The 15,885-nt window shown below is 59.1% G+C and overlaps 1 protein-coding gene across 4 annotated transcripts; it reads left to right on the top strand.

Annotated features, from left to right (window-relative positions):
* Positions 1-473: 473 nt before the first annotated feature.
* Positions 474-15,507, top strand: GRK6 (G protein-coupled receptor kinase 6). 4 transcript variants are annotated; one of them, XM_087867778.1, is made up of 17 exons: positions 474-681; positions 4,347-4,442; positions 5,426-5,538; positions 5,655-5,732; positions 6,080-6,180; positions 6,505-6,597; positions 6,703-6,766; positions 6,904-7,044; positions 7,335-7,525; positions 8,319-8,356; positions 8,452-8,541; positions 9,490-9,698; positions 9,778-9,915; positions 13,349-13,486; positions 13,569-13,703; positions 13,896-13,897; positions 14,374-15,507. In XM_087867778.1, exons 1-17 carry the CDS (start codon positions 630-632, stop codon positions 14,480-14,482), a joined length of 1,788 nt encoding a protein of 595 aa, XP_087723904.1. In that variant the 5' UTR covers positions 474-629; the 3' UTR covers positions 14,483-15,507. The 4 variants fall into 4 exon arrangements, with proteins under 4 accessions (XP_087723904.1, XP_045651958.1, XP_087723905.1 ...); XM_045796002.2 differs by lacking the exon at positions 13,896-13,897 and having other exon boundaries at positions 475-681; XM_087867779.1 differs by lacking the exons at positions 474-681; positions 13,896-13,897 and adding an exon at positions 985-1,090.
* The last annotated feature ends 378 nt before the right edge of the window (positions 15,508-15,885 follow it).

The raw sequence follows: 15,885 nt of genomic DNA, 5'->3' as shown, positions 1-15,885 counted from the left end.
AGGCCCAAAACAGCAAGTGCATCCACTACAAACCTTAGACAAGCCAAGGCTAGTCAAAGGGACCCGAGCCACACCCCCATCGGATGGCCCAGTTAAAGTGCAGCGAGGAGAATGACTGACGCCCCTTTATCCAATTAAACATCCGGCCTCCAGGGCGTGACCCAGAGGACTCACCTCCGTTGTCCCAGCAGAGGGCTCGGCCCTAATTGGCAGTTCGCTATCCTACGAAGGCCCAGAAATTCGAACCTAGGGGCTGAACACCACCGCAGACCAACCAGGAAGAGATGACGTATTAAGTCCCGCCTCTCCGCTCCTCGGAGCGAATCCCTGGCTCGGAAGGCGGGGGTTACTGAAGGGGCCGCTTAATGGCAAGACGGCGCGGGGAGCGCCCGCCTGGTTATTGGCCGCGTAAAGTAAACAGAGGGCAGGGCTGGGCGGGCCGGCGCCGGGGTGGCCCCCGGGAGGGGGCGGAGTGTGCGCGGCGGGCGGCGGCGGCCGGGGAGGCCCGGGAGGCCGCGGCGCGGTCACTGCGAGCCGAGCCGAGCCGCGCCGATCGCCATCCGGCCCCGGCTCCCGCGAGCGATCCCGGCCGGCGGCGCGGGCCGGCGGGCCCGGCGGCGCCGCAGCCCATGGAGCTCGAGAACATCGTAGCGAACACGGTGCTACTCAAGGCCCGGGAAGGTGAGGCGGCCGAGCAGGCGGCCGGTTGCGGGGAACGCGGGCGCGCGGCCTCCGAGCTCGGCTGGGCGCCCCAGTCGCCAGATCCCCTAGGGCAGCGCGCCCCGCACCCCGCGCAGAGGCGAGCCCTTCCGGCCGGTAGTCCTCCGCACCTGCCCCGGGGTGCCGGGGCCCAGGAAGGGGCGGGGGTCAGGCCACCGCCCTCGCGGCGCGCGCGGGGGGGTGGGGGTGCGGTGAGGGAAAGAGAGAGGAAGGAAGAGGGAAGGGTGGGACCTGGGTCCTTGGAGAGCCTGAGGCCTCTCGCAGGTGATAGGTGAGAAGATGCCCCAAGAAAGGGTAGCCTACCCCACGTGCCTCAGGCCCAGACCCTGGCGCCCAGCCTGGATCCGCACAAAGTTGGTGCAGGATAAAGGCTGGGAGAATGAATGAGCGGAGCCACTGCGGTACCACAGCCCACCCGGTTTGGGGAAACTGCTGATCACATATGTTGCACCGTCCCTCAGGACACTGGGGACAGAGGCGAATGGGTCATGGTTTTTGCCCTCAGGAAGCCCACGGTCTAGCGGGCTAAACGGTCACAGAAATAAGTGGGAGCTGTGCTTTGAAGGAAGAGAGCATGTGGGGCTGGCAGGACTTGTAAGTGCAAGGCCTGGCAGAGGGAGCAAGTTTGGTGAGTGTGTATTGAGCTCCTCAGGGTTTCCACCCCAAATGTTACAAGGCACCTGCTCTCTGAGAGTCCTGGGGAACACACAGAACCAGACCTGGCCCTCACTGCCTTGTGGTTAGTCTGGCCTTCATCTGCCATTGTCCACCTCAGTAACATAATCATGGAACACTCATTCTGTGCCCTGTCCTGTCTAGGGTGCTGGGGACCAGCAAGTGAACAAGACCCTTCTTTTTTGAACTCTAGGGTAGGGAGGTCATGACATTGTCATTTTCCACTCTTGCTGGGCTTCCAGGCTGAGTCATCTGTTTCACTTTTCTGCTCCATTTTACAGGTGGAAACAGGCTCAGACTAGGGACTAGCCTCCAAGTCATACAGTGAGGCTGTGGTTGACCCAGGCCTAGGACACAGGATGTCCCTAATATAGTCTGTAGGCAGCCCAGAGGAGCCCTCAGATGGCACGGCATCTGCAACCCTCTGCGTGCTGAGTGTGTGTTGCCCCCTGGAAGGTGCTGCCTGGAAGTTGGCATGGCAGGCTGGGTCCTTAGTGCCCAGAGCCTTCCTTATCTCTTGTCCTTTATTGAGTCTCAGGGCTAGGCCTTCCTCCTAGCCTCTGGGGGCATCTGCCGAGTCTGTTCTGCCTCGTCATCTAGCCAGCTAGGGAGGAGGGGTGGGGAGAGCCTGGCCAGGCCTCCCTCCCTAGGGCTGTAGCCAGTTCAGTCCTCAGGCCTGCCGAGAGCACTGCCTTGCCTGGCCGGGGAGGGTGGCATCTCCCGACAGGCTTCCTCAAGCGGTGGGTGAGGCGTAGTGGGGTACGGCCAGACCTGGACTGATGCCTCCCCTGGAGAACCCTTACCCAACTTGGTTCTGCCCCTCCCACCTGCATGCTTCTAGAGAAGTCTCTTCTCTCTAAACTTTAGTAACCCTTTTTGTGGAATGGTTGGGGATGGGACATGAGAACTAAAAGAAATCCCGGTTGTCACTAGGTCCTAAACCCTGTGATAGGTGGCTGGCTGCATTGGAATCCCTTCATTAGCTGGCTGACAGCTTGGGGCCAGGCCTTTGCCACCTTCCGAAGGGATCTGAGGCCCTAAGTGATTTGGGAACCCTGGGATGACTGGCGTGGAATGTTTGGGGTTGGAAAGGAGCATGGGTTGTGGTCCTAGGGATCTGGGTTTGAATCCTGCCTCTGGCACCTCCAGGCTTTGTGATCTTGGACAAATTGATTCCTCGTTTCAAGGCCTCCGTTTTCTCCTGAGGTTGTGCCTAGCGTAGCAGCGTTGCTGTGAGGATGAAGTGGGGCAGCACTGGGCGGGGCGGGGGGGGCCCTTGTTTAATCCTCCTTCCTTGCCCCAGAGGCACAGGGAGGGGGCCAGGCTAGGCCAGGCCAGGGAGGAGCCCCACTGACTCTGGTGGCAGTTCCAGGACAGGATATTTGCATGTGACTCTTGCTGCCTTGATGTGGCTGGGAGGAGGGGGAGGAGGAAGTAACTGGTGGGGGGAGGCCAGCGGATGGAGGGTTGGGTGAGGGACCTGTGGGGGTGGGGGAGGAGTTCCCCTTCTGGGGAGGCCTTGCCCCGGCTTGGGGGTGGGGGTCTGTTGCTCATTCACAGTGGAGCAATGACTGTGGGGTATGCTGGGGGCAGCCTGCAGCAGGGTTGCTAGCAGGTTTCCCAATGGGTGTCCTGCAACATTTCCTCCTCCAGGTGGCTTAGGTCACAGAACCCAGGGAGGCACCCAGCTCTGCCCCCTCCCTGGCGCAGCCCCTTCTCCTGTGCCACCTGCCTTCAGCCAGGCCAGATGGAAATAAGGCTGGCTAAACCGAGGGGAAACTGAGGTCAGGCAAGGGAAAGTGGCTGTCTGAGCTTGCCATGGTTGTTGGAGCTGAGGCCCACCTCTTGCCCCGCCCTGCAGAATGCTAGACACAGACTCTCCCAGTCACCCTGTCGACACCTTAAGAGGTGGTTTTGGATCCAAAGGGCCTATGAGGATATTGAGGTACATAGAGGGCAAGTGATGGGCCTAAAGCGTGAATTGGAGATTCAGATCTATGTCTGTGGGGCTCCAAGACTCGGGCCCTTCCATTTTCAACCTCTTGGCCCATGGGCCACATCTGGCTCTCTAACATGTTTAATTCATTTGGCTGCAGTGGGCTTTTACAAAAAATACGAACCAGTCTTTCACATAACAGTTCAGATTCCCAGCCGGGCACACTGAGCCTGCATTCCTGTCTGGCGACAACCAAGCTGCAGCTGCCCCTGTTGAAAGGGGCATGCGCAGCGCAGTTCACCACACTCCCCACCACTCCCTATTGTCTCACATCTGGCCCACTTTTACCGTACCCGTCTGGCTCTGTAGGCACCTAGGCTGCTAGTCTAGTCTTAGCAGCTACACACAGGGAGTCAGCTAGGTAAAATGAGGCGGGTATCGGGGTCACAGAAGCCCTTGGTACTGCAGTGGGCACCCCGAATGCCAGTCCTCTTGGCACCACGTTGTTCGAGTCTCTGATAGCTCTGGCACAGGGCCAGGTAATGGGGGCCTGAAGCCTTCCCAGGGACCTAGCCTGTCCTGTGCCTCTGGCGTGTCTCAGGCATGTCCCCATGTCCTGGAATCTCTCCCTTCCGTGCCCTGACTTAGGTAGTTCCCACCACTGTCATGTCCTCTACTTTCTTCCCCTGGGAAACTCTTACCTGGTAGGAAGCAGCTCAGGCTTCCCGGAAGCCCCCCCTCCATACCCACCACCCCCATTCCTACTCCCGGTGGCCTGTCCCTACCACCCCTCTTGGATCTTCCAGCCCAGGAGCCCCCAGCAAGAGCGCCCAGGGGACCTTGTGTGTCCCAGAGCCCAGCGAGAGCATGCTGAAGCATGTGGAATGAAGACCTGAGGTGCCTTCTAGAGTGGGCTGTGCCCGGGCTGAGCCCAGAAGGCCTTTGGATGCCACAAGTGGTGAGGGAAGCGGGGTAGCGGTGGGACTGGAGACCCAGCGCCCGTTTGCTCCCATAGGTGGTGGCGGGAATCGGAAAGGCAAAAGCAAGAAATGGCGACAGATGCTGCAGTTCCCCCACATCAGCCAGTGTGAAGAGCTGCGGCTCCGCCTCGGTGAGGCCCGGGTGGAGACCCGGGGGTGTTGGGGGAGCCTCCCCTGAGACCTCACCCCGGGCGCAGAGGGGCAGGCGGGGTTGGGGGGTCTGGGGAGCAGGAAGATTGAGGCTGCACCACCCAACCCAGTTTCAGTTCCGGGGCTTGAGATGGGTGGAGAGCACAGTGCAAACAGGACAGCTGAGGTGGTTGGGGGTGGGTGGATGCGGGGAGGAGGGCAGGGTCAGATTGGGGGCAGTCTGAGAGATGCAGAGCAAAGGAGGGTCAGGCCGAGGGTCTGAGGGACAGAGGGCACAGGGGAGGCTGGAGTCCGCCCACGAGTGGACTGTATGAGGAGCCCCAAGCCCGTGCTTAGCACAGCCCAGCCCGGAGCAGGGTGAGTGGCAGGTGGGGAGCACCAAAACCTGGACCTGAAGAGCCAGGACCCCAGTTCCTGCTTATCTTGGCCGAGGCCCCAGGTCTGCGCGGCACCCAAGGTGGCCTAGGCCCCTCTGACAGCCTGCACGTGGGCAAGGAGTATACTATGGCTGCTTCCACCGCCTGGGAAGGAGGCCTAGCCTCGAGCTTGCCGGAAGCCACAGCTTCCTCCTGCACTTTCGCCAGGCACGCAGCAGGTTTGGGCCTAGCCTGGGCCAGGCCGGAACCTCACAGACCACACCCAAGCCCGGCACTGTGACGTATGTAGGTGGTGTGAACCAGGAGATAGCAGGGGGAGGTGAGGGCCCAGCTCTGGAGCCATACTCCTGGCTGTGTGACCTTGAGCTAATTACTTGGCTTCTCTGGGCCTCAGAGTCCCAAGCTATGATGGAAAGAAGAGTAATGCCCACCTCAGTGTTGTGGTAAGGGTTCTAAAGGAGATAATGGCTTCCATACTACAGGGCTGGAAGCCGCTGTTGGGGCCCAGGGCCTGGCAGTATGGACAGGAGTGCCCCACTGGCAGGCTCCAGGTCTGGGAACCCAGTAGCTCCTACCCCTGCTTGCAGAGCGTGACTACCACAGCCTGTGCGAGCGGCAGCCCATTGGGCGCCTGCTGTTCCGAGAGTTTTGCGCGACGAGGCCCGAGCTGACCCGCTGCATTGCCTTCCTGGATGGAGTGGTGAGTGCGGCCCAGGCCAGCCCTGAGGGTGTCCAGAGTCCCCAGGTCAAATGTGTTCCATCTCCCCACACCTGTTGTTTCCCCAACCTCAGGCTTCTCTGCCTTCCACCCTGCAGGCCGAGTATGAAGTGACCCCTGATGAGAAGCGGAAGGCCTGTGGGCGGCGGCTAATGCAGAATTTTCTGAGCCACACGGTGAGTGAGCAGTGATGGAGGGATGACAGCAGTGGGCAGAGCTCCATGATGGGGAGAGCAATGACCACAGCCTGGGCAGAGAGGCCCTGGAGCTGCTCCAGGTTCACCAGGCACACCGCGGGCAGGGAGCCCAGGAGGGTGGGCTAGGCCGGGCAGCCTGCCAGTGGCTCGGCTTCACCCTACCTCAGGGGTAACAGTGGAACCGAGTTCAGCAACTGGGCAGGCTGGCGTACCACTAGCCTACAGCTGCGCCTAGCCCGGGCCCAAGATATCAGCTGTCTGTGCCTGGGAGGGGGCAGCTGGCCAAGGGAGCCCCCTGCACTGACCTCTTTATTGCCTGTTCCTAGGGTCCTGACCTCATCCCTGAGGTCCCCCGGCAGCTGGTGACTAATTGCTCCCAGCGGCTGGAGCAGGGGCCCTGCAAAGACCTCTTCCAGGAGCTCACCCGGTAAGCCTCTCCCTGCCCACAGGCCTGGAATTGTGTCCTGAGGAGGGGGCTTCTGTGGGCCCGGAAGGCTGTGAACAGCTCAGCAGCCGGTGAGGGAGCTCAGCCTCTCACCCTGGCCTTGTGCGTGGGCTTGGGCAGGTTGCCTTCCCTCTCTGTAGCATCTTCCGCTTCTGCATGGGTGCGTGGCTCCTGCCTGGTCGGGTGAGCAAGAGGGTCGACCGAGGGTGCTGCCTTTCAGACTGAGCGTGCACATAACAGGGGTCCGGCCCAACGAGCCGAGAACCTGGGGGGTCAGGGGCTGACCGTGGCCGGCCCTCCCAACAGGCTGACCCACGAGTACCTGAGCGTGGCTCCTTTTGCCGACTACCTCGACAGCGTCTACTTCAACCGTTTCCTACAGTGGAAGTGGCTGGAAAGGTGAGCTCCTTGAGGGCTGGGTCACACTAGGCCAAGTTGCTGGGAGTCTCCCGGGCCTTGGGCCCCTGCTCAGCCGGTGTTTGCTCTGAAATCCCTTACCCACAGGCAGCCAGTGACCAAAAACACCTTCCGGCAGTACCGGGTCCTGGGCAAAGGTGGCTTTGGTGAGGTAAGTGGCAGGGCCAGAGCCCCTGATGGAGTGGGGAGGTGGGGTACAGTAGCCCTGGACCAGCCCCCCTCCCCGAACTCCTGTAGCCCCAGGAAGGGCACAGCTGGTCCCTATTTGCTCGTCTACCTCGGCTCCAGGTGTGTGCCTGCCAGGTGCGGGCAACAGGCAAGATGTACGCTTGCAAGAAGCTGGAGAAGAAGCGGATCAAGAAGCGGAAAGGGGAAGCCATGGCGCTCAATGAGAAGCAGATCCTGGAGAAAGTGAACAGTAGGTTTGTAGTAAGTACAGACAGGAGACCCCCTCCCTTCCCCCTGGTCACGCGCTTGCGCTGCCCTCCCCACTCACCGGGCTAGTTCTCTTCCTGCCCTGCCCCGTCCCCTCCAGGCATTGCCTTCCCGCCCTCGGAGATGCCTGGGAAGGGCGGGTTTGGGGTGTTGACACCAGGCCTGGGGAGCAGGCTGGGTCCCAAGGAGTGGCACTGAGAAGGATTTTTTGGGCGGCTGGTGCCAGCCTTGCCACCGGGTGGCCCCTGGCTCCTACTTGAGGGCTCGGTTCCCCTCGGCCACAGGTGAGCTTGGCCTATGCCTATGAGACCAAGGACGCGCTGTGCCTGGTGCTGACGCTGATGAACGGAGGCGACCTCAAGTTCCACATCTACCACATGGGCCAGGCCGGCTTCCCCGAGGCTCGGGCCGTCTTCTATGCCGCGGAGATCTGCTGTGGCCTGGAGGACCTGCACCGGGAGCGCATCGTGTACAGGTGGCGGGCCTGGGCCTCCCCGCGGGGACTGCAGCGGGGCATGGGTGGAGGCTGCCGAAAGAGGTTGGGTGCCAGGGCCGCCAGGGCACGCAGAAGCCGGTTTGAGCCCTGCCGGCCGCGGGCTTGGGGCTCCACACTTGGCTGTGCCCGCCGCACTTGAGAGCCTCCGGGTCTGGCTCACTCACGTGAATGCCGGTGTCGTCACCCCTCTCTGTGTGACCCTGGGCCAGTCGGCTCCCTGCTCTTTACCCTCGTTCCTTTTCTGGGAAGCAGAGACTATAATTCCTGCCTCGCAGGTGGTTTTAGGACCCAAATGAGATAATGGGGTAGAGCGCACAGAGCCTGGCGTGCGGGGCTTGGCAGCGGACGGCTCTGCCTTTTGTCATTGGCAGTGATTTCATTTGAACTTCGCCGCAGCCCCATGAAGGGACAGATGAGTAGCCCCATTTGACAGGAAAGGTAGAGTCAGCCACCAGAGTTGGGGGGGAGGGTGGGGCTCCCTCAACACTAGTGGTGAGCAAGGCTACTGGTGCTCTCCCCCCAGGTGGGGGCTGCTCTCCACTTGCCTGGGGCCTCCCAGGAAGGGTCCTGGCTGGACAGATCCTTGGGCTGCTCCCTCAGGTCGAGGCTGCTGTGGGCGAGGGCAGGGCCGTCTCTCACCCTGGCAATAAATGGCTCCCGCACCTTGCTGCGTATTCCACCCCAGGAGACGAGTGAGCTAGGAGGTGGTGGCGTCCCGTCTGGCTCCTCTGCAAATTGAACAACGTCTGACCCTACCTTTCTCTCCCCACAGGGACCTGAAGCCAGAGAACATCCTACTGGATGACCACGGTGGGTGGGGGGGCCACAGAGGTGGGGTGCCGTGGAGTAGGGCAGTGTCTGGACCACCTGCTTAGTGGGCCCCCTGCTTCTCCACCCACATTCAGGTCACATCCGAATCTCTGACCTGGGGCTGGCTGTGCACGTGCCAGAGGGCCAGACCATCAAGGGTCGTGTGGGCACTGTGGGCTACATGGGTGAGTCTCCCTCCACCCTGACCCCCTTGCTTCCTGGGTCCCCTTGCTGTCCTGGGCTGGGCTCCACCTCTTCTGTGTCTCGGGGAGTAGAAAGAGCTGATATCCCTCTTTTATAAGTTAGGACCGAGACTCAGCCGGGGCCCCACACACCTGCGAACACACACTCATTTACCAAGTACTTACGGAGCTCCTGCTATTGGCTGGGCTTGCAGGTGGCTGCCAGAGAGGGATGAGAAGGGGCTGATTTTAGGGCCTTGGTCCTGCCCTCCCCTGAACTGCCCAGGTTCCAAGAGGGAGTGCCCATCTGCAGTGCCAAGATGTGCCCCCGTATTCCCCTTGGGACCGTGTGACGCGGCAGACAGAGCCCCAGGTACAGGACCCACCTCTGGTCTGTGGTGTGTCCTTGGGCCACGTACTGCTGCTCCCAGCCTCACTTTGCCCAACTGGAAAGCAATCGTACTGGCTCCGGCGTTGCCTTGAAGGTGCAGAGGTAGGAGAGGCAGCCATTCCCGTGTGCCCACCCTGGCTGGTGCGGGCACGCAGCAGAGGAGTTTCTTCTTTCTTCTTTCTGTATTAAATCCAGAGATTGCGAACTGGTAACCACACAGGGCTGATGTGGCCTATATTTGTGTTTAAATCAAATTGTTTTTAAAACAATTGGAATGGGTTGCCAACATTTGATAGGCCAGACAGCTTCACATTAAAAACAGGGATTGCTGACTTCTCTTGAAAAATCAGAAGAACTGGCCCCCTGCAGGGCCACATCGGCTCTCTGACGGGGCATGTGCTGTCCTATGTGCTGAAGTCCCTACCAGGCTGGGGGGAGCGCCTGCCGGCAGGCGGCCACTACAACAAACACCCCACTTGGTGTGTGTTGGGCATTCCCAGGGCCCCAGGGCTTGGTTCCTCCCTCCTGCCCAGCCCTCACTCCTGTTCCACCCTGCCCAGCCCCAGAGGTGGTGAAGAATGAGCGGTACACATTCAGCCCAGACTGGTGGGCGCTAGGCTGCCTCCTGTACGAGATGATCGCAGGCCAGTCCCCCTTCCAGCAGAGGAAAAAGAAAATCAAGCGAGAGGAGGTGGAGCGGTTGGTGAAGGAGGTGCCCGAAGAATACTCGGAGCGCTTTTCCCCACAGGCGCGCTCGCTCTGCACCCAGGTAGGCGGCCGTCAGGCCTGGGGCCGGGGGCAGCGGGCACCTCTCCGGGGCCACCCTGACCGCCCCTGCCCTGCCACAGCTCCTAAGCAAGGACCCTGCTGAGCGCCTGGGGTGTCGGGGAGGTGGTGCCCGCGAGGTGAAGGAACACCCCCTCTTCAAGAAGCTGAACTTCAAGCGGCTGGGAGCTGGCATGCTGGAGCCGCCCTTCAAGCCTGATGTGAGTGCTTTCCACTCGTGCTGAGGGCGGGCCGAGGGGGGCTCGGGGCTCTTGGAGGCGCGCTCAGCACACCTTCAGTGCAAGTGTCAGAAAACCCAACTCAAGTGGCTTGCCCTACAGAACATAATTCAGTGGGCTCACACAGATGGAAAGCTTTTGGCATCCCTGGATCTGGGGCTCCGACAACGTTGCAGGAATTCTCTCTTCCTCTCCCTCCCCACTGTACTGGCCAGTGTGCAGTCTTTACTTTCTGGCTGCTTCCCCTAGGGTGTGGCCATGGTGTGGACCCGGCATTTCAGGTCCTCATCCTACCAGCTCAGCCAGCCCAGGAGGCACAGTGTACTTCTTGCCCAGTCATTTCAAAGCAAGTCCTAAAAGGGAAAAAGAAAAGTCTTAAGGCTAGCGCTTACTTCCACTGATTGTTTGGAGGCCCTTCGGTGGCCACACTTGGATCACTGGCCCACCTGAGCCACTGACAGTGGGGGAGGTCAGTTTCCTGAAGGAAAACCAACATGCCATTGCCTGCAGGGGTAGGCGGCTGAATATCGGCTGCGCACCGCACCAAGCAGTGCGGACTTCACCCTCGTAGAGTCTTACCCATTTACTGAGCAGCTCAGTGGATCAGGCGTTCTGTGGGCGGAGACATCCTCGAGTCCTCATATTCCAAGTGGCAGAAACCCAGCTAAAACTTATGTCCAACATGGAGCTTATTGGTTCATTTCACCAGAAGGTCCTAGTATAGGGCCCATGTCAGGGTCATGCAATGTTGCCAGGCTTCATCTTTTGGCTCTGCTTCAACCTGTTAATCGTCCCCCATCTGAATTCGGGCTTCTGTGCGTGAAGTCACAGGGAAGATTGTGACTGGCCAAGATGAAGTTAGGTGCTTGCCCCCTTCCCATGTGTAAGAGGACTCGGTCCTGGCATTGACAGTTTACCAGCAGGCCAGGCTGATAGCTGTCACCCACACAGTGACTGTTGATTCGCTCAACAAATATCTGAGTGCCCGTAAGTGCCAGACCTGAGATAAAGAGGTCAGCAGGACCCAGTCCTGCCTTCCTGTCGTAGTGGGGAGCATGGCGAAAGAAAGCACTAAGAGAAAAAGAATATCAGGTAGTGTGAAAAAAATAAATCCGGCTAAGAGGGAGATAGGGAATGATGGAGGGCGGGAGTATTTTTAGACAGGGTGGTCTGTGAGGACGTGACGGTTAAGCAGAAGCCTAAAATATGTGAAGGAGAGAGCTGTGCCGAGTTTTGGGGTGAGAGCATTCCAGGGAGAAGGAGAAGCCTCGAGTGTGATAGACCAGCGAGGAGGCCAGTGTGGCCAGAGCGAGCATGGGCTGGGAGAGGCGCACGGTTTTATTCTAAGTGTGACACGGGGCCTTCAGGGAATGTTGAGCAGGCTTGCGAGGTGTGGGGGCAGGGCTGGAGGGGTGAGTAGAAGCCGGAGGCCAGCTAGGGAGCCGTTGCTTAGGAAGCATCGTGCCTTGTAGGCCTCACCAGCACCCTGGGGTGTGGGCTTTGCTGGGAGTGATTGAACTGAGAGCAGCTTGCCTCAGGGCTGGCCCCCCCATCAGGTGTACTCCTGCTTGCAGTGCATATCATCTCATTTAACCTCGAAATCATCCCACCACCCCAAGTCTTCAAAGTTAGAAAACCAGTGCCCCGGAATTTAACTTTTTAGATGGAATGGATGAGAAGCAAGCTTGATGCTGATGTCATTTTTAATAGCTTTGTTGAGATTTAATGCACATAACATAATTCACTCACTTAAAATGTGTAACTAAGTGGCTTTTGGCATATTCAGAGTTGTGCAACCATCACTATAATCAATTTTAGAACATTCACATCACCCCTTTCCACCCACCCAACAAAAACGCCATGCCCATTAGCACTCATTCCCCATTTCCCTCTCCCTGTGGCCCTGGCAATCACTAATCTACTTTCTGTCTCTGTATATTTGCCTGTTCTGGACATTTCATGCAAATGGTGTTATCCAATACGTGGTCCTTTGTGACTGTCTTCTTTCTCTTAGCATAACGTTTTCAAGGTTCATCAATATTGTAGCCTGTACTTTGTTCCTTTTTTTTTTTTTTTTTGAAGATTTTATTTGAGAGAGAGCACATGAGTGGTGGGGAGGGGCAGAGGGAGAGGGAGAAACAGACACCCCCCTGAGCAGGGAGCCTGATGTGGGGCTCGATCCCAGGACCCTGAGATCATGACCTGAGCCGAAGGCAGTTGCTTAACCGACTGAGCCACCCAGGCGCGCCACCCCCCCCTTTTTTTTTTAAAGATTTTGTTTATTTGAGCACGAGCAGGGGAGAGGGGCAAAGGGAGAGGAGAAGCAGACTACCTGCTGAACAGGGAGCCCGATGTGGGGTTCGATCCCAGGGTCGTGGGGCTCGATCCCAAGACCCTGGGATCATGACCTGAGCCGAAAACAGACACTTAATCAAGTCAGCCACCCAGGCGCCCCTACTTTGTTCCTTTCTTATTACTGAATAATATTCCATTGTGTGAATACACCACATTTTGTTTATTTATCAGTTGATGGACATTGAAGTTGTTTCCACTTTGGCCTATTATGAGTAATTCTTCTACTATGAACATTGACATGCGAGTTTTGGTGGGGACATATGTTTTCATTTCTCTTGGATGTATACCTAGCAGTGGGATTGCTGGCTGATGTGGTAATGCTACATTTAACCTTTTGAGGAAATGCTAGATTGTCTTCCAAAGCAGCTGTACCATTTTACATAACGATGTTGTTTTAATTGACGTCCTTAATAGTAGGATTTAGAAAACAATGTGAAGATGAAAGAGACAGTGGCCTTCTGGAGTGAGGTGGGCTCCCAGGAGGGGCTTCCGGGGATGTGGGGAGTTGGGAGGACTGTTCTAATCCTCTGGTTGGCCATGAAGCTTGAGGGGATGGAGCAGGCCATTGGACATCCTGGAACAGAGGACCTATCCGTTCCAGGCCCTGCATGGGGATGGTCAGATGAAAGGACCAGCTAAGATCTGCCTGCACGCACCTCACCTGTGATACCCCCAACAGCCATGTGTGGTTGAAGGGGGTACCTGCCACTGATTCCCCAAGGCACTGTGGGGGCTGGTTGGCTGCAGCAGGTCGGCTCCCATCGACCTGGAGAGGCATGGCCTTTACGTAGCTTCATGAGTCAGAAGCAATGAAGGGTAATGATCCCCAGTTTACAGAGGGGAAATTACCTCAAAGAGAAGGGACTGCTGTGCTTAGGAAGTGCATGGGGTACCTAGTTTCTGACTCGGATCAGAGAGTTGCAAGGGTTGGGGCACAGCCAGGCCAAGGCTGCAGGGCTTTCCGGGGCTGAGCTGCCCGGGCGCGTAGGCGGCCAGGCATGCGTGTGTGCTTGCTCGGGAGTCTGTTGCTCCCGTCTGACTGCTGTTCCGTCCCCACCAGCCCCAGGCCATTTATTGCAAGGATGTTCTGGACATCGAACAGTTTTCCACAGTTAAGGGTGTGGAGCTGGAGCCCACTGACCAGGACTTCTACCAGAAGTTTGCCACGGGCAGTGTGCCCATCCCCTGGCAGAATGAGGTAAGGAGCTGGCCAGCTGGTGGGCCGGGCTCCAGAGGGGCAGCCCCGGAGCCGGCTCTCACGGCTGCCTGTGCTTCGGCAGATGGTGGAGACCGAGTGCTTCCAGGAGCTCAATGTCTTTGGGCTGGATGGCTCGGTTCCGCCAGATCTGGACTGGAAGGGTCAGCCACCTGCACCCCCCAAGAAGGGACTGCTGCAGAGACTCTTCAGCCGCCAGGTAACCCCCAGCACTGTCCTGTCTTGGCCCCTCTCCTGGCTGTAGGGGACGGTGGGCGGGAGGCAGAGCTGGTGCCCGCGTGCACTGGGAGTGGGCATCTTCCAGCCGTGCCACGTGTGCCCAGGGTCTCTGGCCTCATTCCCGCCGGTCCCCTACCCCTGGCTGGGCTCACGGCCTCTTTTCTCTTTCCAGAGGTGAGCAGTGTGGGCTCCCCGTGGGTTGGCCTTGCTGCCCGGCCTCGGGGAGCCACAGGCAGCCCTTCCATGGCAGAGGCGAGATGTGGGCGAAAGAAGTCTGGTGCCCGCTCCCCCCTTCCCCCAACTACTCCGTTCCCTGCACCCTGGCACCTTCAAGCTGCTAGCCTTGCTTAGCCATCTGTCCCCCCATGCTCCGCCTCCACCATCCCCAGGGGAGAGGGTCTGGACAGGGCCTTGCTCTGTCAAAGCCCGAGATCCACCTGGACCCTCTTACTTCAGCCTGCTGCCAGTAGCCTCTGCACCAATGTCCACACATGTCTGGCCTGAGCTGCTGCTCCAGGCCCCTCGTGGGGAGCCCCCAGCCCAGAGCATGGCTCCAGGCAGCTCCTGGCAGGGCCGGCCTGGGTGGTGGCACTGGTGGCTAATGGCACTCGCTCTGCCTCTCTCCCTCCGTGTCTTCCCCATCCCTCCAGGATTGCTGTGGAAACTGCAGCGACAGTGAGGAAGAGCTCCCCACCCGCCTCGAGCTCCCCACCCGCCTCTAGCCCCCAGCCTGAGGCCCCCACCGGTGGTTGGCGGTAGCAGCTACTCCGAGCGCTGTTTACAGTTTTGCACAGTGGTCTTCCCCATTGCCCACGCAAGCTGTGGCCTGGGGAACACAGCCGGAGCTGTCCCCGGTGTCCTCTGCCCCTCAGCCCCTGGTCTGGCTGAGTTCGGGCAAGACCTGGGCTGTCCCTGGGACAAAGGTGCGTCCCTTCAGCTCTTGTCTGTGGAGCTCGGGGCTTTCTGTATTTATGTATTTGTACGAATGTATATAGCAACCAGAGCGTTCTTAAGACCCACCCTGGAGCTGGCAGCAGGGCCACTGCCAAACTCAAGGCTCCTTGGGCCCAGCTTGAACAGGCCGAGACTGGGCCAGGAAGGCCCTTGAGCCCCCAGCACTGTGCTCGCCACCGCCGACCTCCGAGTGAGACTCATGCCTGCCTCTGCTGCCCCGGGCTCAGGCCACCACCTCTGGGGTCCAATGCTGTCCCTTCTCAGCACTTGTCAAAGCTGGATCTGGGGCCTCTGTATCCCCTAGGCCTGTGCCAAAGTGTGACCAGAGATTGGGCTGACCCTGGGACCCATCAGTCCACTGCCCAGGCTGTCCCAGATGGGTCTGCCTCTGCCTTCCAGCTCCCAGGGTGCCTCGCCCCTCATGCTGGGCCCTGTCCTGAAGACACCTCTTGCAGAAACACCCCAGCCCAGGCCATGGGAAGGGGGGAGGAGGTTGTCCCTGGCCGACTCTCAAACATTCCAGACTCCCCTCTTAACAATAGACACATGTGCCCAGCAATAACCCATCCCTCCCTGTGTGTGCCTGTGGGGTGTGTATGTGAGTGCGTGTGTGTGAAGGGGGTAGGCTGAGGTGTGTGTGTGCCTGCACCCCAGGCCCCAGTTCTGGTCCTTCCCACATTGTGATGGCCGTCCTGATCCCAGTGTTAGGGTAGCATGGGATTACAGGGCCCTCCCTGGTTTTTCCGTATTTAAAGCCAATTTTTATTACTCATTTTGTCCAATGTAAGCTGCCACGTGTCTCTGAGTGAATACAGTTGAGCACAAACCTGGCCAGCCGCCCTGCCTGCCTCTTTCTTGCTCCTGGTGTTCCAGGGGTCTTTCTGCTTCCCTCGCAGAAGGGAAGGAAGTGGGAAGGGATCAGAGGTGGGCCTGGTGGGGGCTGCCCTTCCAACATGCCCTTGACCCCCCCACAGCTGATCTTGGAGTAGCCTCTCCAGGCAGCCAGGCCTTGGTGGCCTTTGGGCTCATCCAGTGGGTTTCTCAGCTTCCTAAATGGGATGAGGCCTGAGGGAAAAAGCCTTGGGTCCCCACTAGGGTGTGAGTCTGGCTCTACTGGTACTGTGAGGCAGGTTTAGCTGGAAGGGTCCCCTCCAAGGCCAGGATGGTCTGGCGACCAGTTGTGGGCTTGGAGCAGCCTGGGGAGCAAA

This window comes from Ursus americanus, chromosome 15, assembly GCF_024610735.1.
Source record: "Ursus americanus isolate L20-20 chromosome 15, mUrsAme1.1.p, whole genome shotgun sequence".
Lineage (NCBI taxonomy): Eukaryota > Metazoa > Chordata > Mammalia > Carnivora > Ursidae > Ursus > Ursus americanus.
This window is presented reverse-complemented; position numbering and strand designations above follow the sequence as displayed.

Bases quoted from the DNA above. Each gene is read 5' to 3' on its own strand.
- GRK6 (XM_087867778.1), top strand. From the start codon at position 630: ATGGAGCTCGAGAACATCGTAGCGAACACGGTGCTACTCAAGGCCCGG. The intron at 6,181-6,504 runs GTAAGCCTCTCC...CCCTCCCAACAG, and splicing joins CTCTTCCAGGAGCTCACCCG to GCTGACCCACGAGTACCTGA. The intron at 13,487-13,568 runs GTAAGGAGCTGG...GTGCTTCGGCAG, and splicing joins CCATCCCCTGGCAGAATGAG to ATGGTGGAGACCGAGTGCTT.